This window comes from Ziziphus jujuba, chromosome 7 (assembly GCF_031755915.1).
Source record: "Ziziphus jujuba cultivar Dongzao chromosome 7, ASM3175591v1".
NCBI classification, from domain to species: domain Eukaryota; kingdom Viridiplantae; phylum Streptophyta; class Magnoliopsida; order Rosales; family Rhamnaceae; genus Ziziphus; species Ziziphus jujuba.
This window is the reverse complement of record NC_083385.1, coordinates 19,229,056-19,249,477: the sequence shown is the minus strand read 5'-3', so window position 1 is coordinate 19,249,477 and position 20,422 is coordinate 19,229,056. Positions and strand designations below refer to the sequence as shown.

Genomic DNA, 20,422 nt, shown 5'->3' with positions numbered 1-20,422 from the left:
TTATTATTATTATTTTTTTTTTCCTCTCTACTGCCGATCACAGTATTGATGACAGTTTTTTATAATATTGGTGATGATTTTCTAAAAAATCATCGTTAATACTATGAAAAACCGTCATTAATATTACGCTCCTCATACGAACCATCCTCACCATAAAATTTCCGTATATATCTATATCTATTATACTAATATTGCAAAATATATATATATATATATAATATTATGCTTTTGTTTTATTCAAAATAAAAAAATATATATTATGCTTTGTTTTATACAAATAAGAAAATATATATTATGCTTTGTTTTATTCAAAATAAGAGTCTAAAATAATCTATGGTCTGTTGATACTTTATAGCTAGAAAAACAATTATTGAATGATTAATTAAATATTAACTTTGGTTAAAAAATTAATAATTGCTTACGAATTCATTACAACTTTTTTTTTTTTTTTTGGGTTTCAATATAAACTAAGTTACAATTTTTTTTTTCTAGCAATAATGAATTAATTTAATGGGTACATTTAAGAAAAGAAGGGTAGGTTGCATGTGTTACCCCTGATCTCATCATGTTTAGTTTGCATGTTTTACCTTTAAGCTCATCATGTTTTGACATTTTAATTGCATATATATATATTATATTTTTTACATTTTGATTTTTGAAGTTGAATTTCGCTTTAAAAATGATTTTTAAAGTGTTTATAGATTATTTATGTAAGTAAAAGTTTGAGTTCTACTATTGTAATTAAAATTCAAGTTTCTCAAAGATTAAAATGCTAAAAATTTCAGTTTAATGATTAAAGTCTTTCAGTTGAAAAGAAAATTATGCCAATTACTAAGTAAAAAAAAATTAAAAAAGAAAAACCCGTTGTTTTGGGTCAATCAAAATCCTACTATACTCTGTCTCTATAGCCGTCTCAGACAACTCCTAGTCCTTGCCACCTCTCGCAGCCGAACCTCCTCATCCGTGCCCCATATCGGCGCCGGCGCTTCATGGTTCGCTGTTATCTGGTGCTACCGATGAAGGTAAGTGTACAAAATTTTGGAATATACATTTTCTTTTCCTTTTTTCTTGTTTCATTTATCTATTTATTTCTATTTTATGTTTATGTTCGTTTTTTGGAAAATGAAATTGTTCCTTGTTTATGATGTTTAGCTTTTGTTTAACTTGTCTTCCCAAATTACTCTTTGATGCCATTGTTGGGTTTGTTTGTGTAATTTTATTTTATTTTATTATTAGTATTTTTTATTATTATTATTTGTGTGTGTGTGCGTGCGTGCGTTTCTAATCGTCTTTCTGTTTTTCTGTCTGCTGTGATCACTGAATTACTCACTAGCCAAGCTCTCCCAGATATTCCTAATCGTGGTTTAGAAATTCGATGTATCATATCCAATATCTCAGTGGCTTAGCCATAAAAAAGGGAAAAAGTTTGAAATATTTTGGTCTAATGAAGAACCCAAAAGCTTCATAATATAAATGCATATGTTTGTAAACTGTCATTCTCCTATGAGGACATTTATTAATAGATTCAAGGGCTGAGATTTAAAATTATAATCTTTGAATTGTACAACTCTTGTGAAGCACTAGGATCAAGGAGGGCAACAAAGTGAACCTGTATGTACTTATATAAACTTCAAATACATCTTTAAAACTTAAAGCAATTGAAAAACCAATGCCATTCTGTGTTTAAATGGATGAATTTAAGATAAAAAGGTTTTATGTGTGAGATTTCAATTTGTATTACTGCATCTTGTATTTGATCCCAGATATGCCAAGTTCTTGATGACAATGACTGATGCTGAATATAATGAGTTCTTTTGGGGATGTGACTTTGGCACTTAACATATATAGGATGGTTGTATTCAAACTGATTTTACATCTTTCCTGGAACTAACTGTTGCATTTACCAAATCCTAAAATACTTAGTAATAGTCTGGTTCTGTAAGGTAGAGTTGGGAGCCATGGTATTGGTCATTATTATTTCTAGTTTATGTTTTATTGCTCTTTGCTAGGGATCATTCTTCTGTATAATATACCATATTTTGCAGTAATTATAGCTGCTTTCTTTGTTTTTTTTTTAAATGAAATGTTATTGTGCACCTAGTTTGACTACACGTTTGATATGTTTTTTTTAAATTCTCCAGATAAGAGAGATTGTAGTCCATGCAGTTCAAGTTGTTCTAAACAAAAAGGAAAGCTTTAGTTACATCATACTGCAACTGCTCGTTTAAATGCAGACAGCAAGTTTTCTAGCGGTTTAGTTTCCATGAGATATTTCTTTCACTGATCTACAAAGTTATGTATACTAGATTTTTCTCTTCTCTTTCCTCACCTACCAAAGCCCTCAATCCAAATTCACCCTTTTTCAGTTACCTCACAAATACCTTCAAATTGACTGAAACACAAGCCCTCTCAATTTCTAATCGCTTCTCAAGGGTCGTGGCCCTCGAAAAACCCCAATCAGTGCACAATTTACTTCATGAGTATGGATTGTCAGAAACTCAGATCCGATCTGCGGTTCGTGTCTCTCCCCAGATCTTGTTTGCTAACATTAACAAGACCCTCAGGCCAAAGCTTGAATTTTTTCAACAACTGGGTCTTGCTCTTCCAGACTTGGGTAACTTCATTTCCAAGAATTCGACGCTTTTAACTGTTAGTCTGGAAAGAAAATTGGTTCCCTCAATTGAAATTCTTAAGAAAGTTTTGGGGAATGATTGGAATGGTAAAGATTTAATTCTAATTATGAGCAAATGTAATTGGGTTGTTCGGAGAGACCCTCAAACTGGGTTGTTGGGAAACATTGCATTCTTGGAAAGCTGTGGAATTGTTGGTTCTCAGCTCTCTATGTTGTTGAAGAGGCAGCCTTGGATTTTTGTTATGCCAGAACCCCAACTTAGAGACATTGTTTCGCAGGTTTTGGGTATGGGTTTCTCAGTGGATTCGAGGATGTTGGTCCATGCACTCTATACTGTCAGTTGTTTGAGCAATCAGACATTTAGAAAAAAGCTGGATTTGTTTCACAGTTTTGGGTTTTCTGAGAATGAATGTATGGAAATGTTTAGAAGAGCACCAGGTTTGCTTAGGACTTCTGAGAAGAAGTTAAAGTTTGGAATTGATTTCTTCTTGAATACGGTTAAGTTTGAGAAGTCTGTGTTAGTTTATAGACCAACTTGTTTGATGAATAGCATGGAGAACAGAGTGATTCCTAGGTACAAGGTTCTACAGGTTATAAAGTTGAAAAAATTACTGAATAAAGCGCCAAGTTTGAACTGCATCTTGAATATGACAGAGGATGAATTCTTGGAGAAGTTTATATCGAGATATAGAGATGATGCAGAGGAACTGTTGGTTGCTTACAAGGGTCATTTTTTGGATTCCAGTGAAGAATCTTGAAAATATTATTCATGAGATCCTTAAACCATGTTTATTGGAGCAGTATTTTATTTTCAATGATTTCTGTGCATCTAGACTAGGAGCCATCCAATATGAGAACAGAACTTATGTGAGATGTGGAAGTTCTGTTCAAGCCAACATCAAGAATTGATCTTATACTGCCAGTTTGTGAAAATTTTTTGAACTTTGCATTCTGGCCTTCTCTTTGGACTTTTTATATAGCTGTCAGACGAGTCTGGTGGCATAGTTGCCATTGATTAGAAATTGCTGCCAGCACTGTGTTTTTAGATATGTACACAATCATCCACAGCTAATGTGAATTGTGAAATCATAGTCCTTTTTCATTTCATGTGAAAAATTGTTTAGATGTAAGAGAACAAAGTTAGTCTATGAAGTTGAAATTTGCTTGGTTTTGCACATCATAATATGCAATTTACTTATTGTTCTCTTTTGAGTAATTATTGATGCTAATATACTGGTTTAAGATTTTTATTTGTGCTTTTGTGAATGTAACAGACCCATCATCCACGTGTGGAATGGTTATATGTTAAGAATATCTTGATGTAAATTCAGCTCAAGTTTATTTTCTTGCTTGTTCTCTTCAATAATTTTCTAGATGAACCAATGCAGTCAACTTGTAGACTTAGTTTTCTTAAATTTTATTGAATTCTAGAAAGGACGGATCTGTTTTGGCCCTCAACGATTATTGTTTCCACCTAGTTGATTGCTAAATTCAAATATTTCCCCAATTTCCAGGGAAGTTTAGTCAACTTCAGCAACCACCCATTAATTCTTCTTCCTATAGCCTTATCTGGACATGCACCTTTGAATTAAAACATAAATTAAGCAATTACAATTCATTTTATTCTAGAAACATCGCATAAAAACTAAGCTGTGTAGTAATACTTTGGGTTTATAGAGAATTTGAAAAACTATGGCGTATATCTTGATGCTGTAATGTAAGGATGTTGCATGTTGGACATAAAAAACCTGTTGCAAACACTATTCTAAGCCTTCTGTCATAGTATATCCTATCGGTGTCTCTGTTTGTACAGGACTTTCATTTGGTGGCATGCCTCACGGAATCCTTTTTTTCCATGGACTAGGTATGAATTAATGGCTATTCACAGAGAGGGATTTGTACGAGTCATTGGAAATTTGTGATGCTTAAGATAGCAGCTGGTAAGAAACCTGTTGTCATTTCTGTACATTTTCTGATTTCAGGCTGTGGCCAAGCATCAGTCATTGGACATGGAAAGTGGATTAATAACTATTACATCTTCAAATGGTTCAAGAGAGACAACGTAGTGTCTTTCAATGCAAGAGCTGTTCCATGTCATGCCAGAGAATACTGTTTTCTTGGACAAACAAAGATTTTAAAATGGTGTCATTTGAATGGTAATTTGGAAGAAGCTTTGCTTTTCTATCTGATACTGGAATTGGCTTTGATACCACACTATATATATATATCTGTATATATCACATTTCTTGTGGGTGTACTTGAGAAATGAACTGAATGTTGTAGTAATTAATCCATTTTCTTGAGCATGGTTTAAGATCAATGGAGAAGTTTCAGAGTGAAATAGATAAAGACAAATTAAGAAGACCAAGAAGACTCATTTAGGACCAAGTGTCGTTCAAGCGAATGGGAAGCCTCATATCGAGGATTTGTTTTCATATCGACAATGTTAGATAATTTATGTACCTTGTGGATGTTCGTCTTTCCCATAAATTATTTCATTCTTTATTTGTTTATTTATTCAGTTGTTATTATTATTACAATATGGATTATCATATAAGCTGTATTGTTTAGTACTCGTGCATTTCCTACCATATTATCCAAATAGATTAAAAAAAAAAAAAAAAAAAAAAAACTTCGATAAGACTTATATGTAAGGAAAGATATAAAACAAAGATGGCATATATTTAAAAATGCAAATTAATTTATGACTTCTATGTCTCAAAAAAAAAAAAAAAAAAAAAAAACACAGTTGTGCCTCATACTGTGCCGTTGGTGAGTTGGTGTATCTACGTCGATGGCATTGAAATTGTTGTCGTAGACGGTGGATCCTTTCGCGGCTGACATCGTACACTAGTCCATAAAGAGGTGCCGTGATGGGATTTAGGAGAATACCAAAACTACGTCGTTTTGGGTCAAGTTTACAGGCTATCCTAGGGCACAGTGTATACTCCCATTTCTTTCGTTTTTCTTCTCTCGGAGCTGTATCTTTCTCTTTGTTTGCTGGCTTCATCCTTTGTGGTTAGCTGCCAGGCCGTCTCAACAATTTTTTAGACTGTAGGCCAAAAAAAAATTTAGGATCATAATTAAATATTATTTTTTATAAAATATATTTTTTTGATATAAAATCTATATATATATATATATATTGCTTTTTAGATATAAAATTACTAATTAAATTTTTATATTTAAAATTTGATAATAAATATTTTTCAATTGATAAAATTATTAATTGTTTAATTTTTTTGAGATATAATTGAACAAAAATAACCTTTTATTAATTTCAATTTTGAAAATTTTTTTTTTATTGAAGCTGCACTAACAAAAAATAATAAATCTATACATAGGGAATATAATTAATTTTTTTTAAGTTTTAATTCTCAAAATAAATCTAATTAATTTATTTGAATTAAGATATAAAGAAAAAAAATATAAAAGCAAAAACTAAAGTCTACTTTTTTATAAAAAATTAGAATAATTAGTAAATAATTAAAATTATGAATTCATTAAAAAAAAAAACCAAAAATTAAAATATTATGAAAATGAACAATACAAATCCATTAAAATAAATTGTCACTTACAAGCTTAACTTTTATTTCAAAGTTATTTGCATCAAAATTGCAAATAATATGGTTGGATACCAAAACTAAACAAATATAAAAGACAAATGAATGATAAGGGATGAAAATAAGTGAGTAAGATGAGAAAAAACGCATAAACAAATAAGAAAAAATGCATAAACGAGAGGAATATTTAACATTTTTTTTCTCATTTTTTATTATTAAAATATAATCAATTATACAATATAAAATGTTTAATTGAACTTAATTAATGTTATTTTCCAAAAATAAAAATAGTTAAAGATGATTACTATAATAAATTATAAATATAAATTCACCTAAAAACAAATAATCAATTAGAGATAATTTAATTTTTTTAAAGTCAGAACTCTTATACTTTTAAAACAAATTAATAATTATACTCTATTTAATATATGTATATATTATATATATGGATTTTTTTTTTTTGAGGGGCCCCAATAAAATGGGGGCCCGAGGCATGGGCCTTAGTGGCCTATGCCTTAAGCCGGCTTGTTAGCTACCACTGCCCTCTCACAAATTTTGAATAATGGTTTAGAACTAAAATCTATTAGAGCCAATATCTCAGGCCCATTTAACCAAAACAAAAAAAAAAAAAAAAGGAAAAAATATAGAACTTTAAAATAAAACATTTTGGCCTTAATCCATGTCGATGCAGAAATTTGGTTTGACCAAAACTCTCGTCTCCTTGACTCCAACCTGTAAAAGATGTTAGAAAAATCTTGGGTTGACGGTGTGTTATTGGCGAAAGTCACTCCAATGTTCAAGTCAGTATCGGTATATTTGAATGGAAGTAGACAATTAGTCAAGAGATTTTGAATGTTATACTAGTTTGTTGATGTAGTCTGTATTTATAGTACATTTGAGATACTTGATAAGTTTCGTAGATGAGACTTGATTATATTGTTTATCTTTTGAGATTTATTCAATAACTGCTAATCAAGCTTTTGAGATCATGTTATCTTTAAGAACCTCATGATATGTCTATCAAGAGATTAGTTGAGATTATTCTCTCACTTTTTATTAGATTAGAATATTTCATTATTTATAGTCGTAGACTGTTTCCAAAAATGGATCACTTTTTCTGATGTTTCAAAAAACTCCGTTTCATTTTTTTATGATGTTTTTAGAAAACTCACTTCATTACTTGATTCAGAACATCTGTTCCTCGATAGTATCCAGCGATACTTTCAAAAACCACGAAGGAATCACTCTATTTCCTCTTTTTGGACGACACAACCACAATTATATCTAACCACAATTGTAAAGAATCTCTGTCTTGTTTTCCACATCTTTATTTCTTCCATTAATATATACAAACTATCTTGCTATTTCTTCTTTTTTGTCTCATATATCATATAACATATAATAATAAAAGACTTATATTATATACGTATTAAATAAAGATAAAACCCGCCGTAAAGTAAAACAAAAAAATGAATATTTTTTGGGAATTCTCAGGTAGAAGTAAAAAGGGACTTATTTTTTTGTTTTAAGAAAAAGAATATCGACTATCTACTGTACTGAATCGTTGTACATTTCAATTTGAATTAGGGATTCTACGTACAAATACAAGTGGTCAGTCGTTAACTACATATACACATCGGGTCATATATGTATTACCATTATGTAATACATTTTAGAATAAAATTACAATAACGAATAAAGAAGGAGGATTTTCAATGCGAGATCTAAAAACATACCTCTCCGTGGCATCGGTAGTAAGTACTCTATGGTTCGGGTCTTTAGCGGGTTTATTGATAGAGATCAATCGTTTATTTCCAGATACGTTGATATTTCCTTTTTTTTCAATCTAGTTAGTGAGATGGGTGGGGGAGGGGGGTGAAGAAGATTAGAGATACAATCAAATATCTGGGACTAATCCCTCTCCTTCTTTTTTTTTTTTTTTTTTTTAATAAATGGAAATGTGATGGCTGTAGCAATAATATCATACAAGATACTTAAATGAAATACTGTACAGCGATTTGTATTTATTATAAAGTGTAAATTAAATATAGTTAGCAATCATTATATTTCTTATTATTATTATAGTGATTATTGATTTATTGAAATTGAAAGGAAATCTTTCATAATTTTATTTTATTTCGAGTTAGCAACTTCTATTTTTTTTTTTTTTTCGTTCCTTTCTTCTTCCCTTCGGATTGGAAAATAGAAAAATGGAGTCAGTCAAAAACCCAAAGGAGGTTCATGGCCAAGGGTAAAGATGGACGAGTAACGGTTATTTTGGAATGTACCGCTTGTGTTCGAAATCGTGTTAATAAAAAATCAATGGGCATTTCCAGATATATTACTCAAAAGAATCGACATAATACGCCCGGTCGATTGGAATTGAGAAAATTCTGTACCTTTTGTTACAAACATACGATTCACAGTGAAATAAAGAAATAGATCGAACCGATCGCCTCCGTGTCTGCCTTCCAATCCAAGGAAGGTGAAAAACGACATATTATATATAACATAACCATTTCTATAACATATATTAAATATAAACAAATCCTATTTATTAATTAGTTCGATATAGGATTGTGGTGCCCATTTAAGTAAATAGTGCCACATAAGACTACCATATAATCATGAGTCAAATTCACCGACAACATCAACCACCTAGCTACTGTGAACTATTAGAAAACTAATAGAATGTGCACAGTAGCTTTTGAATTATCTTGAAAACATTAGTTATACACTGAATGTTGCTTAAAGTTAAGTTAATATCATCTAATCATGACTTCATGTTATTTAATGCCGACTTCATGTCATATATCAAGTTATTTATGTTGAGTAATGTTGACTACACTTCGTATATTGCATATGTCATGCAATAATCGCCAACATATACCAAACGATGAGGACTTTAATCCTTGCTAGAAGTATAACCTTTTATTATTCTCCATACACTTTCTCATATTTTGGTCGCTCACTTTTAGTTGTCCTCTATAATTTCATTGACTCATGAAGCTTTAAGGAACATTTATGCTCTTGAGTATGAAGTTATCCTTGAAGATGGGATGATCCTTAAAGATGAGATAATCCTATAGAATCCTACAGTACTAAGAATAAATCTACTTCCTTTTTTGTTCCTAAGGACAATGTAATACTTAAGAATGTTCTGACTTTTGAGATTAAGTTAGCTTTTGACAAAGTATCTCATGAAATCAGTTTAGCTCCAAAGGGTAACACAACATCCCAAAAGTCATAAATCCCTCCAACAATATCATTAAGGAGATGATCCATGAAGCAAAAAGAAGATGGGAAGAACAGGGTTCAAATAAAACCATTAATTCATCCCTTGAAAAGAAAGGTAAGGCTATATTTGTGATCTTTTTAAGAAATCTAGAAAGGTTGATGACATAAGTATTGACCTTGAGGTGTCCCACCGATAGAGCCACTACTTGACCCTTGACCATTCTAATGCCCAAGCCAACTCCCTAGGTACTTTTAACCAATGGGTTAGATAAGTTGTCAGAACCCATCCAAGATCTACTATCGGAACCCTAAATAAGCCATGATTCTAGGGAAACCCTATTGGACATTTCAATAGAAAATTCGGTAGCATTTCCCCTAAGGGTTGGATAAGCCACAAAATTCTCTGCATAGAAAAACACTTCTAAAAGCACCACCTTATTCCTCCCACCGTACTACAAAATAATTCCACACATTTCAACACTTCAATATAGATCAAATAGGGAACACAAATAATATTAATTAAATAAATATCCAACACAATATATAGAGTATCATAGAGTTTATAAATGAATACATAGTTTAATACAACATAAAGAAATAAAGAAGAAATATTACAAAGAAGCAAGAAAAAGAAAAAGGACTTTTTGGGATTCTGCATGAACAAAAAATGTCGAACTCGGTCCCAAACGGTCAACACCTACTAACCTGGGCATAGAAGAACAGATTTAAAAACATGAGATATTAATCATCCAGTAGTAATCCCAACTACTACATAAATAATAATAATAATAATAATAATACTGGTATATAAAATAAAGGCAATTGATAGTAATAATAACTAAAAAAATAAGTTAGTAGGTAGTTAAAAATAATGAATATGTGAAAATAAAAAATTTCTCTAAAAACTTTAACAATTTCACTCAGTTTGAAAAGTTCCCATTTTAAAAACTATTTTCATAAAATCCATCATTTTATACTCCCAAAATCAAATAAATAAATAATAAGTGAAACACACATAAAATACAAATAATTTAAAACTTAAAATTAACATTGAAAATAATTTAGTAACCAATTATTAGATTTGAATAAAATATCATAAAACAAAATTAAATCACAAATAAAATTTGTGATAGAAAAATTTCATATCAAAGCAAAATTAAACTCAATATATAATTTATAAAATTTTGATTAATTAAATCAATGAAATAATAAAGGAACTATTTTAAATTAATTTAATACCTCAATTTGAAATAGACAATAAAATACATGTTAAACCTCAAATTGAAATAAATAATAATAACCTAATGAAATGCACTTTAAAACATCACTTTAAAATAAATGATGAAAGTATGATAAAAGACATTTTAAAACATGAATTTGAAATAAATAAATAAAATAAACAGTAAAAATATGGGAAATTACATTCTAAAATATCATATTGAAATAAATGATGAAAACGTGATTAAAATATATTTTAAAATATTTTGTTTCGAAAACATGTTAAGAAAACTACTTGATGCACTACATTATATACTAGTGGTGCCAGGTAGTATCCAGCATCCCAAATACCATTATGATGGTGAAATTAAAGAGAGAAACTTGCAAACGGTCGTTTTGGCATCCCAATAGTACCGATGCTTATAATAATCATCCTGGCCATAGAGGGGGGCGACTCATGATCACTGTGTAATACTTGTCAAGCCTCAGGTCCATAGCATTCCATAGGATGACCATATAAACTTGTGCGCTAACAAATAGATACAGTACAGAACATTAGTACTGTATGGTACATCTAAAACTGATAAATCATCATCTCATAAAACACAACATGTTTACCACATCTTTTTCACCCCATAAAAATTCATATTTCTTTTTAGCCTTCCGTCATAAATCCACCAATCTAGATACATGAATTTTTCCCACAATAAAATCCAAATCCATATATAATTAAATGCATAAATATATTTTTGAATACAATAATTTAGTACAAATATTTTCTCAAAATCTTAAAATTCATTTGTGTGACAATTACGTAAAATCTCATAAAATTTGGATAGACTTAAATCCACATAAATACATCTTTATTATGCACAATAATTTCAAAAATAAAGTTTAACAATCATTTAACCGAAATTTGAAACCATAATTCTTTTAAAACCCAAAATATAAATTGGCAGCAACATGTATATTAAAATCAACATAAGTTGGCATTATAAATCTAAATAGCAATTTCTCTTAAATATTAAACACAAATTATTTTTTAGAAATTCAAATAATACAAAATATATATGTGTATATATATATATGTATATATATTTTAACAGCCCTAAAATAGTTTTTGAAAGAGGATCACTTACCTTAAATGCATAGATCACTCAAGATCCTCCACTGGTCGGCCCCATGATTCACACGTGTCTAAAATATCAACAACACAAATTATGTAATACCCCATCCCGAAATACACTGAAAAATTTTCAAGTTGACCGCATTGATCGAGAAGGGTCAAACTTTGACTTTTTGACTCTGCAAGAATTCTAGGTTGATGAGGCATCGTTGCGAAGTACACATCGATCTGAGTTTGAAGACTAGTAGCACGATGAAAATAGAGCTATGGTTTGAAAGTTATGGGCAAAACAAGTTGAGGTCCAAACTGTCCGAGGATGCCGGAGTTGACTTTTTATTTTTGTAAAATTGAGCTTTAACTCATGTATGGTTGTGAAGTACTCATTGAGACGAGTTCATAGACTAGTGGCACGCCTAATTTGGACATTTTGTCAAAATGTTATAGACCTGCAAAATTTTTCTAACACTGCAATATTTTATATTATTTTATGCTTGTGTAAAATGTGTGCACAGTATGTGCCACGTGTGAAAATGCCAGCCACTCCCATGAGTGCACAGTGGCACCCATGGGATGGTTTCTTATTAGTTTAAACCCATGTGTGAATCGCGGGAGAAGAGAGAGAGAGCGGGGAGGAGAGAGAGAGAGAGCCATCACCAACCAGCCACCATTTCCCAATACGCGCCACCCCACCATCTCCCCTTCTCATTTCCGGCCAGCCCACCAAATCCCATGGCCAACCGATTGTCGACGTGCCCGGATCGAGGTTTTTTCTGGTGGCGGTGCTGATTGCTTCAAACCCAAATTTCTCCCTATCCCGGCATCCATTTGCCTCACTATCGATCCCATCCATTCATCCATTGTTCGATCTACCTTTTCTTCAAAAATCACGGCCAGTGGCCATCGGACGCTCCGCCGGCAGTGACGGTTTCCGGTGACCATGGTGGCTCATCGGAAAACTTGATTCCGGTGAGTTCCCGATCACACCGCCCACCTTTTCCCACTAATCCAAACCCCCTGAACCCAAATTTAAGGTTAGTTTCCTCCAGTTCATGGCAGTTTGTGAGATCTGGGGATCTAAAGATCGAAACCTTCCCCACGAGATTCTAGCCACCTCGGGGTCTGATCTCCGGAAGGAACACGTGTGAATTGTAGAATCAATCCTATGGAGGATCTTCGTTGATTTGCGTGCTCGAGGTGAGTGGCCCACCTTCAAAATTATTTTGGGTTGATAAATTGTATATATTTTTGTGTTGATTATATATTTGGAAATTATATTTCATGTGTCAAAAATTTTGTAAATTTATATTTGGAATTTTGATGCCAAAATTGAATGAATTATAATTATTTGTGCATTCAGAAATATTTTGATTGCAAGAATTTTATGGACATAGAATTTTGTTAATAATTGTTAAATTTTATTGTTAGAATATTGTGTAATTAGAAATGCTTTCATGTGAATTTTAATATATGTTTAATATCTGAAGGAATTTCCATTTAATTTTACAATGCCAATTTTTGATGATTTTAATATATGTGTTGTTGCCAAAAAATATTTGAGATTTTAAAGGAATTATGGTTTAAGGTTTTTAATAAATTATTGTTAAGTTTGATGTTGATTTTATGATGCATAATAAATGCGTTTATATAATTTTAAGGATATATGAATTTCATGTGATTTTAATATTATTTTTGACATAGTGGTTTTAATAATTCTAGAAAAATATTTGTTCAAGCTGGTGCTTCCAAAATATATATATATATATATATATATTTATGCGCTTAAATTATTAATTGATTGATTTTATAGTATTTGAAAAATTGTATAATTATATCGATGGATTTATGATGAGGATTTAAGAGAATGTGGGTTTAAAAAATGGTATAATTCCCACGGTGAAATTTGAAAATTTTTGTATTTTAATAATAAATTTAGTAATTAATTTTAGACGCACTCATATAGTACTGGTGTTCTATACTGTATATGTGGATAAGCGCGCAGGTTGTAATGTCTTCCGTGAATTGCCATCGGATCGAGGACAGGCAAGTTTGATATTGGCCATAACCGCCCCCTTCTATGGTCGGGATGACGGTTTAAGCAGCGGTGCTATTGGGACGCCGAAGCGACCATATGCAAGTTTCTCTCTTTAACCTCCCGCCAAACGGTGCTCGGGACGCTGGGTATCGTAGGGCATCACTGGTATATAGCGTGGTGCGTCAAGTATTTTACAGATATAAATTTCAAATCCCAAAGTTTGAAAGTCTTTTTAAATTAAATATATTTAATTTGTTTTATCACCTATTTCCAATTAGTATTTTTCTAAAATGTATTTATTTATGCTTTTATCAATTATTTTAAATTGATGTTTTAGAATTTTATTTTACCATGTTGATATTATTTATTTAAATTTTGAGATTTTAACATGAATTTTATTGTATTATTTTATCTATTTTAAATTGAGGTTTAAAATCTATTAAAATGTTTTCTCTGATTATTTAATTGATTTAAATAATAAATTTTATAATTTATATATTGAGTTTATTTTTGTTTTATGCCAAATTTCCTTAATACAAGTTTATTTATGATTTTATTTTATTTCATCTTATAATATCTTATTCTAAATTTAATAATTGGTTTTTAAAGTGTTTCCAATGTAAACTTTTGAGTTCTAAATTAATAATTGTATTTTATGTGCATTCTAGATTATTGCATTCCATTTAATTTAATATTTCCTTGATTATTTTTAATGTAAATTTATTATGGTTTGGCTTATTTTATTTATGACATTTTGTGTACAATTTAATAATTGTTATTAAAATTATTCTTGTTTCTTATTATACATTCTAGATCTTTAATTTAATGTATTTTATTTATAGTTTATTTAATTAATTATTCCTTGATTTTTGGGGTACAATTATTGGGTTTTGTGAAAATGTTTTAAAAAGGAGAACTTTTCCAACTAAGTGAACTGTGAGGGTTTTGAAAGAAAACAATATTTCAACTACTTATTATTTATTTGATTATTTATTATTAATTGATCAAGTTCATCTTATCGTTATATTATTATTATTATAATTATAATTGTGTCGTAGTTAGAGTCACTCACTGAGATGATTAACATCTCATGTTTTTAGATTCTGTTCTCCTAGATCTAGGTTAGTAGATGTTGATTGTCCGGAGGTGATTTTGATGTCTAGTTCATTGCTGAAAGTTCAAGGGGCCTTACTTACTTTTCTTCGCTATCTTGTATTGTTTCTTTTATCCTTTGTTGTATTAAATTTTATATTTAATTGTATCTTGATAAAGCTTTGTATACTGTCTTGAATGTTTATTTATTAATTATGCACCGATTTCTTGTTATTCATTTGAAGTGCTGTAAATTTGTGCAATTAAATTGTAGTAAAGTGCGAGGAATAATGTGGTGTATATAGGATTGTGTTTTTAGTGCAGGAAATTTGTGGTAAGTCCAACCGTTAGGGGAGGTTTTACTGGATTTTCCATTGGAGGGCCTGGTAGGGTTTGCTTGGGATCAAAGCTTGTCTAGGGTTCTGTTGATAGTTGGTATCAGAGCTCTAGGTTCTAGAATTCCTAAGGGACTGTGCATTGTTATGCATCCATCCACATCCTTTCCCTTGTTTTAACCATCTTAAAGCGTTATTTCTCGTATCTCAAAACGAATTCGTTGTCCTAGTTTAAGTAACTTTAATCTTCCAAGGTGCCAATTAGAATCGTCTACCCTTAGGGGGAGTCTGTATGGCCTAGTCAAATGGTTAAAGGAATGCCTCTTTCTTATCGAAGATCAAGTGAGGGAAGGAAACCTGATTAAGTTGGATCGTTTGGACTCTAAGTAATCCTAGATGCGAATTGGGTAGCTGCGAATCTTATGTCTATGGATTGCTACCATAAGGAAGTAACGTTTAGGTGATTCGACCTACATGAAATGTTACTTCATGGAGGAGTTAGGAGGCCCTTACTAAGGTTAATTTTTACCCTCGCTGTTGAGGAGTTATCGAAGAGTGGTTGTTAAGGGTATCTAGACCATGTGGTTGATGCCCGAGTGGATGGTGTGTGTTGGAAGACGTGCTCGTAGTGGGAATCGTTTGAAGATGTTTCCAAAGAAGTTATCTGAGTTACGACCGCAAAAAGAGATCGAGTTCGCCATCAAGCTGGCTTTGGACATTGACCTAATTCTTTCCAGCCATATCGTGTGGCTCCATCAAAATGTTACGAGAGTTAAAGGATCAACTGCAAGAATTGATGAATAAGGGATTTTCTCGAAACCAAGCATATCATTGTGAAAGGTTCCAGTTTCGTTCATGGAGAAAAAAGATGATAATCTAAGTTGTGTATCAGCTACTGACGACTTAACAAGGTGAGCACCCCGTAATTGATATCTATTCCCGAGTGTGGATGTGTGTCGATCAACCCCAAGGTGTTAAGGTATTTTTAAGATCGACTTAAGGTCCACGTATCGTCAATCAAGAATTTAAGAGTCGGATATCATTAAGTTCGAAAGAAAGATCCTAAAGGAAGCATGTGATTTGATGTATGCAGTACACCCCGGAAGTGTGAGGATGTATCGAATGCTCACTAAGTAATATTGGTGGTTTGGCATGATAAAGGAAATTGCAGAATTTGAATCAAGGTACTTAAGTTACCAACAAGTGAAAACAGGAAGCAGAAACAATCAAGATAGCTTCAACCCTTGCCGATCCTTGTGTGTGGAAATGGGAGCGACTCAACATGGATTCCGTATACAAGCTTTTCCCCACAGCGAGAAGGTATAACGACATTTGGGTGATCATCAACCAAGTCAGAGTACTTCCTATCTATGCGAGCATGGTTCTCACCAGAGCAAGTTGGCCGAACTTTTTGTAAAGCATATTATGAGTTTACACGAAGTGTTGATCACCATTACATCTAATTGAGATTAGTGTTTACTTCAAGACTATGGTGTATATAGAAGTGTGGTTTCAGTGCAAGGAATTTGTGGTAAGTCTAACCCTTAAGGGAGGTTTTGTTGGATTTTTCATTGGAAGGTTTGGTAGGGTTTCCCTGGGATCAGAGCTTGTCTAAGGTTCTAGTGAGGGATCTTGGACGGGTCCTAACATAGTACCAATCAAAACAATATTGTTATCGTGTATAATACACATGAGTTAGCCAGGGAAGCTAATATAAACATTGTCCAAAAAATACAAACTATATACCAAAACGAAGCTTGTAACACAAAGATTATGGATTGGGCATCACCTCTTGGCGATTGGATTAGTGGTGGTTGGAATCCAATCGGGGAGGGTCAGAACTAAATTTCCTTGAATCTCCCAATCCATTGGCATTTGGAGGAAATGGACCTTGGATTTTGGGTTTAAAGAGGTCAAAATAGAGGGAATAGATGGGTGGTGTCATTGGAAACTCATCGGAACTCACCGATGAATGTTGTCGGTGATGTCGTGTCTAGGGGCCACTGGCCGTGAAATTTGGTGGAAAGGTAGATCAGAGGGTGGGTAACATGGTGGTATGGGTGTGTCGAAAATAGGTGGTTGGATTGAGAGAAATCGACTGTTGAGGTCGATGGCATGTTGCAGGAAATCTCACCAATCCTGGTGCGTCGCCAGCCTACCGATCATGAAACTTGGCCGGCCGGTCGGTTTCACTGTCGTCGACCTGTTGGTTTGGCATGTACATGCCAGCAATGGTCGATTTCTCTCCCCTTTTTTTTCTCTCCTCTCTCACGCCTCTCCACCAATCAAAAACACTTGTGGGTGCCATTGTGCACTCACAGGAGTGGTTAGGACCTTGACACATGGCACCATGTCATTGGGTACTATTGGCAAAAAGAACTAACTTTTGAAAGAAGCATGTTTGCTTATCTTCACGAAGAAATAATTCACCTTCAAACAAGGTGCACTAATTTTTAAAACCTCATGGAGATTGAAAAAGTCGAGGTAGCCTAGAAAGTGTTTAAGGCATTAAAATCTTTTGCTGAGATAGTAAAATTAATGAACGAGAAGGTTGTTCAAGGCTATTTGGATTGCTAGCATGAAGTATCTAACAAGAATCCTAGTGTCGACATCAAATAGGATTGGAGAAAGATGACAACCTTCAAGATGGTGATGATACTCTTGAAAAATGATGGATGATCACCAACACGTTCAAAGTAGTTTGAGTAATAGGAAATAGATTCGTTGTTGCTTGTCTTTTATTTTTAGTAGGATGTAAGATGACATCATATTTATTTACTTAGGATGTAGGCTGATGTCTTTTATAACTTCATATTTATTTTTCTAGCTTCCATACTTTTGATAGCATATCTTTCTAGTATTCCTACAAGACATCAAAGTTATTAATAAATTAATTTAGATTTTATATTTATCTGAGTTTTTATGAAGATTTCAATGCATGATGATCGTCATATCATTAACTTTTTTTCGATCTTTCATTATCCACAATATTTACTTTGCATTGATTTTGTATATAATTTTTTTCATGCAATGTCAACATTGTGTCATGTGCTGCATATTGTGTCATGTGCTGCATAATCCATGATGTTCTATGTCGAGTATTGTCGACTTTACATCGTGTGTTGTTTAATATCGTCCAACACTAACTCCTCGTCGTACAACACGTTCTCCACGACATTCATGTCGGGGTGATTATTTAATTTCATTCAACGTCGATTTGATGTTGACCATTACATTATCCTTGATGTTTAAGTCATTGTCTGTCATTATTGTTTATCCAATATCAACTTTATGTCATACATTGCATTGTCCATGACATTATGTCGTGCATTTTATTTATTTTTCATCCAATCGACTTTATGTCATTTATTGCATTATCCATAGTTTTTATGTTGTGCATTTCTATGTCACTTGCTTTCTATCCAACCTTCTTTGTTTTAATTTTTATATTGTATTGGAATACCTATTGCCTACCATTCTATTTAGTTAGCTGATGAAATCCAGAATAGGTGAATGGAATTTAGGTCATGATCATCATTCTCTTTAAGTTAAAATGTGATCTTTCTAAGATTAAGCATTCCTACCTTGAGTAGTATCATAGCCTCAGCCTTAAAGGCAAGAGTGAATGTTATTTCACCAGTTGAAGTTCTTGCTGTGGTTTTGTAAGCCCAAGAACATCAGGTGGCTCATCAACCTAAAACTCCCTTTAACTTTTCTAGCTATGTCTTGAGGTTGAGTTTGATTATCTTATTAGCTATTGGAACCTATTCAATTGCTTATGGGTAGGTTGAGGAGGAAAATGAGTTCGTTATTCTCAACTTCTCATACATATTTTTGTCGCTATTAATAATGATAGTATGTGGAATACCGAATCTATTGATAATGTTCCTTATGATGAAATTTAAAGTCTTGCTCTTAGTTAGTGATGCTAGAGGTTTTGGCTCAACCCACTTTATGAAATAGTTGATTGCATTAATAGCCTACTTGGTTTGCATTTTTTTTTCCAACAGGAAGTGGTCTAATGATGTCAACTCCTTACTAACCAAAATGTTGTTGACGGCTTAAGGGTCAACTGCTAAGCTAGAAGGTATGGGATCATGGAATCCTTAAACATTGTTAACTAAAAGATATCTCTGCCTCAGAGCTTTGTACGCTAAAGCTCTTCCTCTAAAATGGTTTCCACATATCCCTTCTTGGATCTCATGTAAGTTATACTCAGCTTCATCATGCCTCAAGTAATGTAGATAAATCCTCTCTTGTATACGACACCATCAATGAGTGTTATATAGTTGATTTGTATCTAAGTCGATGTGCCTCCATCTTATCATGAGGTAACTTACCATTTTTCAGATTTTGCTTGATTGGGTCGATCCACTATTCTGCTGTAATAGTTAAAAGAGCGTTATGTTTGACCACATGAATACTAGGCTTAAACAAGAACTCTACAGGTAGAAATCTCATGAAATCACCTATTGTCGAGGCGAGTTTTACAAGAGCATCTGTATTTATATTTTCAAATCTTGGAATCTGCATTATTGTGTACTCATGAAACTTTGTAAGCTACTCTTCAGACTTTGTTTGATATGCCACCATGTTGTCTCCTTTTACCTGATAGTCATTTTTAATCTCATTCACAACCAGTTGTAAGTCACTATAGATTTGTAGTATTTGACCTCCCGTTGTTGTAGAAAATCTCAACCCTGCTAACAAATCCTTGTACTTAGCTTCATTATTCGAGACTTTAACTTGAAGTGCAAAGAATATTTGAGTTTTTTGACCTTAAGCTCCAGTGTAATCAGAATCAATCTAGCTCCACTTCCTTGATTATTTGACAATCCGTCGACATACAAGGTCCATACTTAAGATGGTAAATTTGGTCAATGTTTAAAAGATGACTCCGCAGGAACATGAGAGAACTCGATAATAAAATTAGCGATATCCAAGGTTTATATCAAATGTCAAACTCTTTGAGCTTAACTGACCATTTCCCAAGATGATTTGATTATTCAGATGTCTACAAAATCTGTTTTAGAGGTTGGTTGGTTGGCATTATGATTGTATGGCTTGGAAATATAGACGAAGTTTCTTTGCTGACATTACAAGAGCTAGCACAGCTTTCTATCTTTAGATATCTAGTTTCTACCTTAGCTAATGACTTGCTCATGTAATAGATTGGATGTTGGGTCA

At 32.4% G+C, this 20,422-nt stretch overlaps 1 protein-coding gene across 1 annotated transcript; it reads left to right on the top strand.

Moving 5' to 3' along the window:
• The first annotated feature begins 826 nt into the window (after positions 1-826).
• On the top strand, positions 827-3,837 carry LOC107425470 (uncharacterized). The gene is made up of 2 exons (XM_016035468.4): positions 827-1,022; positions 2,142-3,837. Exon 2 carries the CDS (start codon positions 2,296-2,298, stop codon positions 3,388-3,390), a length of 1,095 nt encoding a protein of 364 aa, XP_015890954.3. The 5' UTR covers positions 827-1,022; positions 2,142-2,295; the 3' UTR covers positions 3,391-3,837.
• Positions 3,838-20,422: the final 16,585 nt, after the last annotated feature.

Bases quoted from the DNA above. Each gene is read 5' to 3' on its own strand.
- LOC107425470 (XM_016035468.4), top strand. From the start codon at position 2,296: ATGTATACTAGATTTTTCTCTTCTCTTTCCTCACCTACCAAAGCCCTC.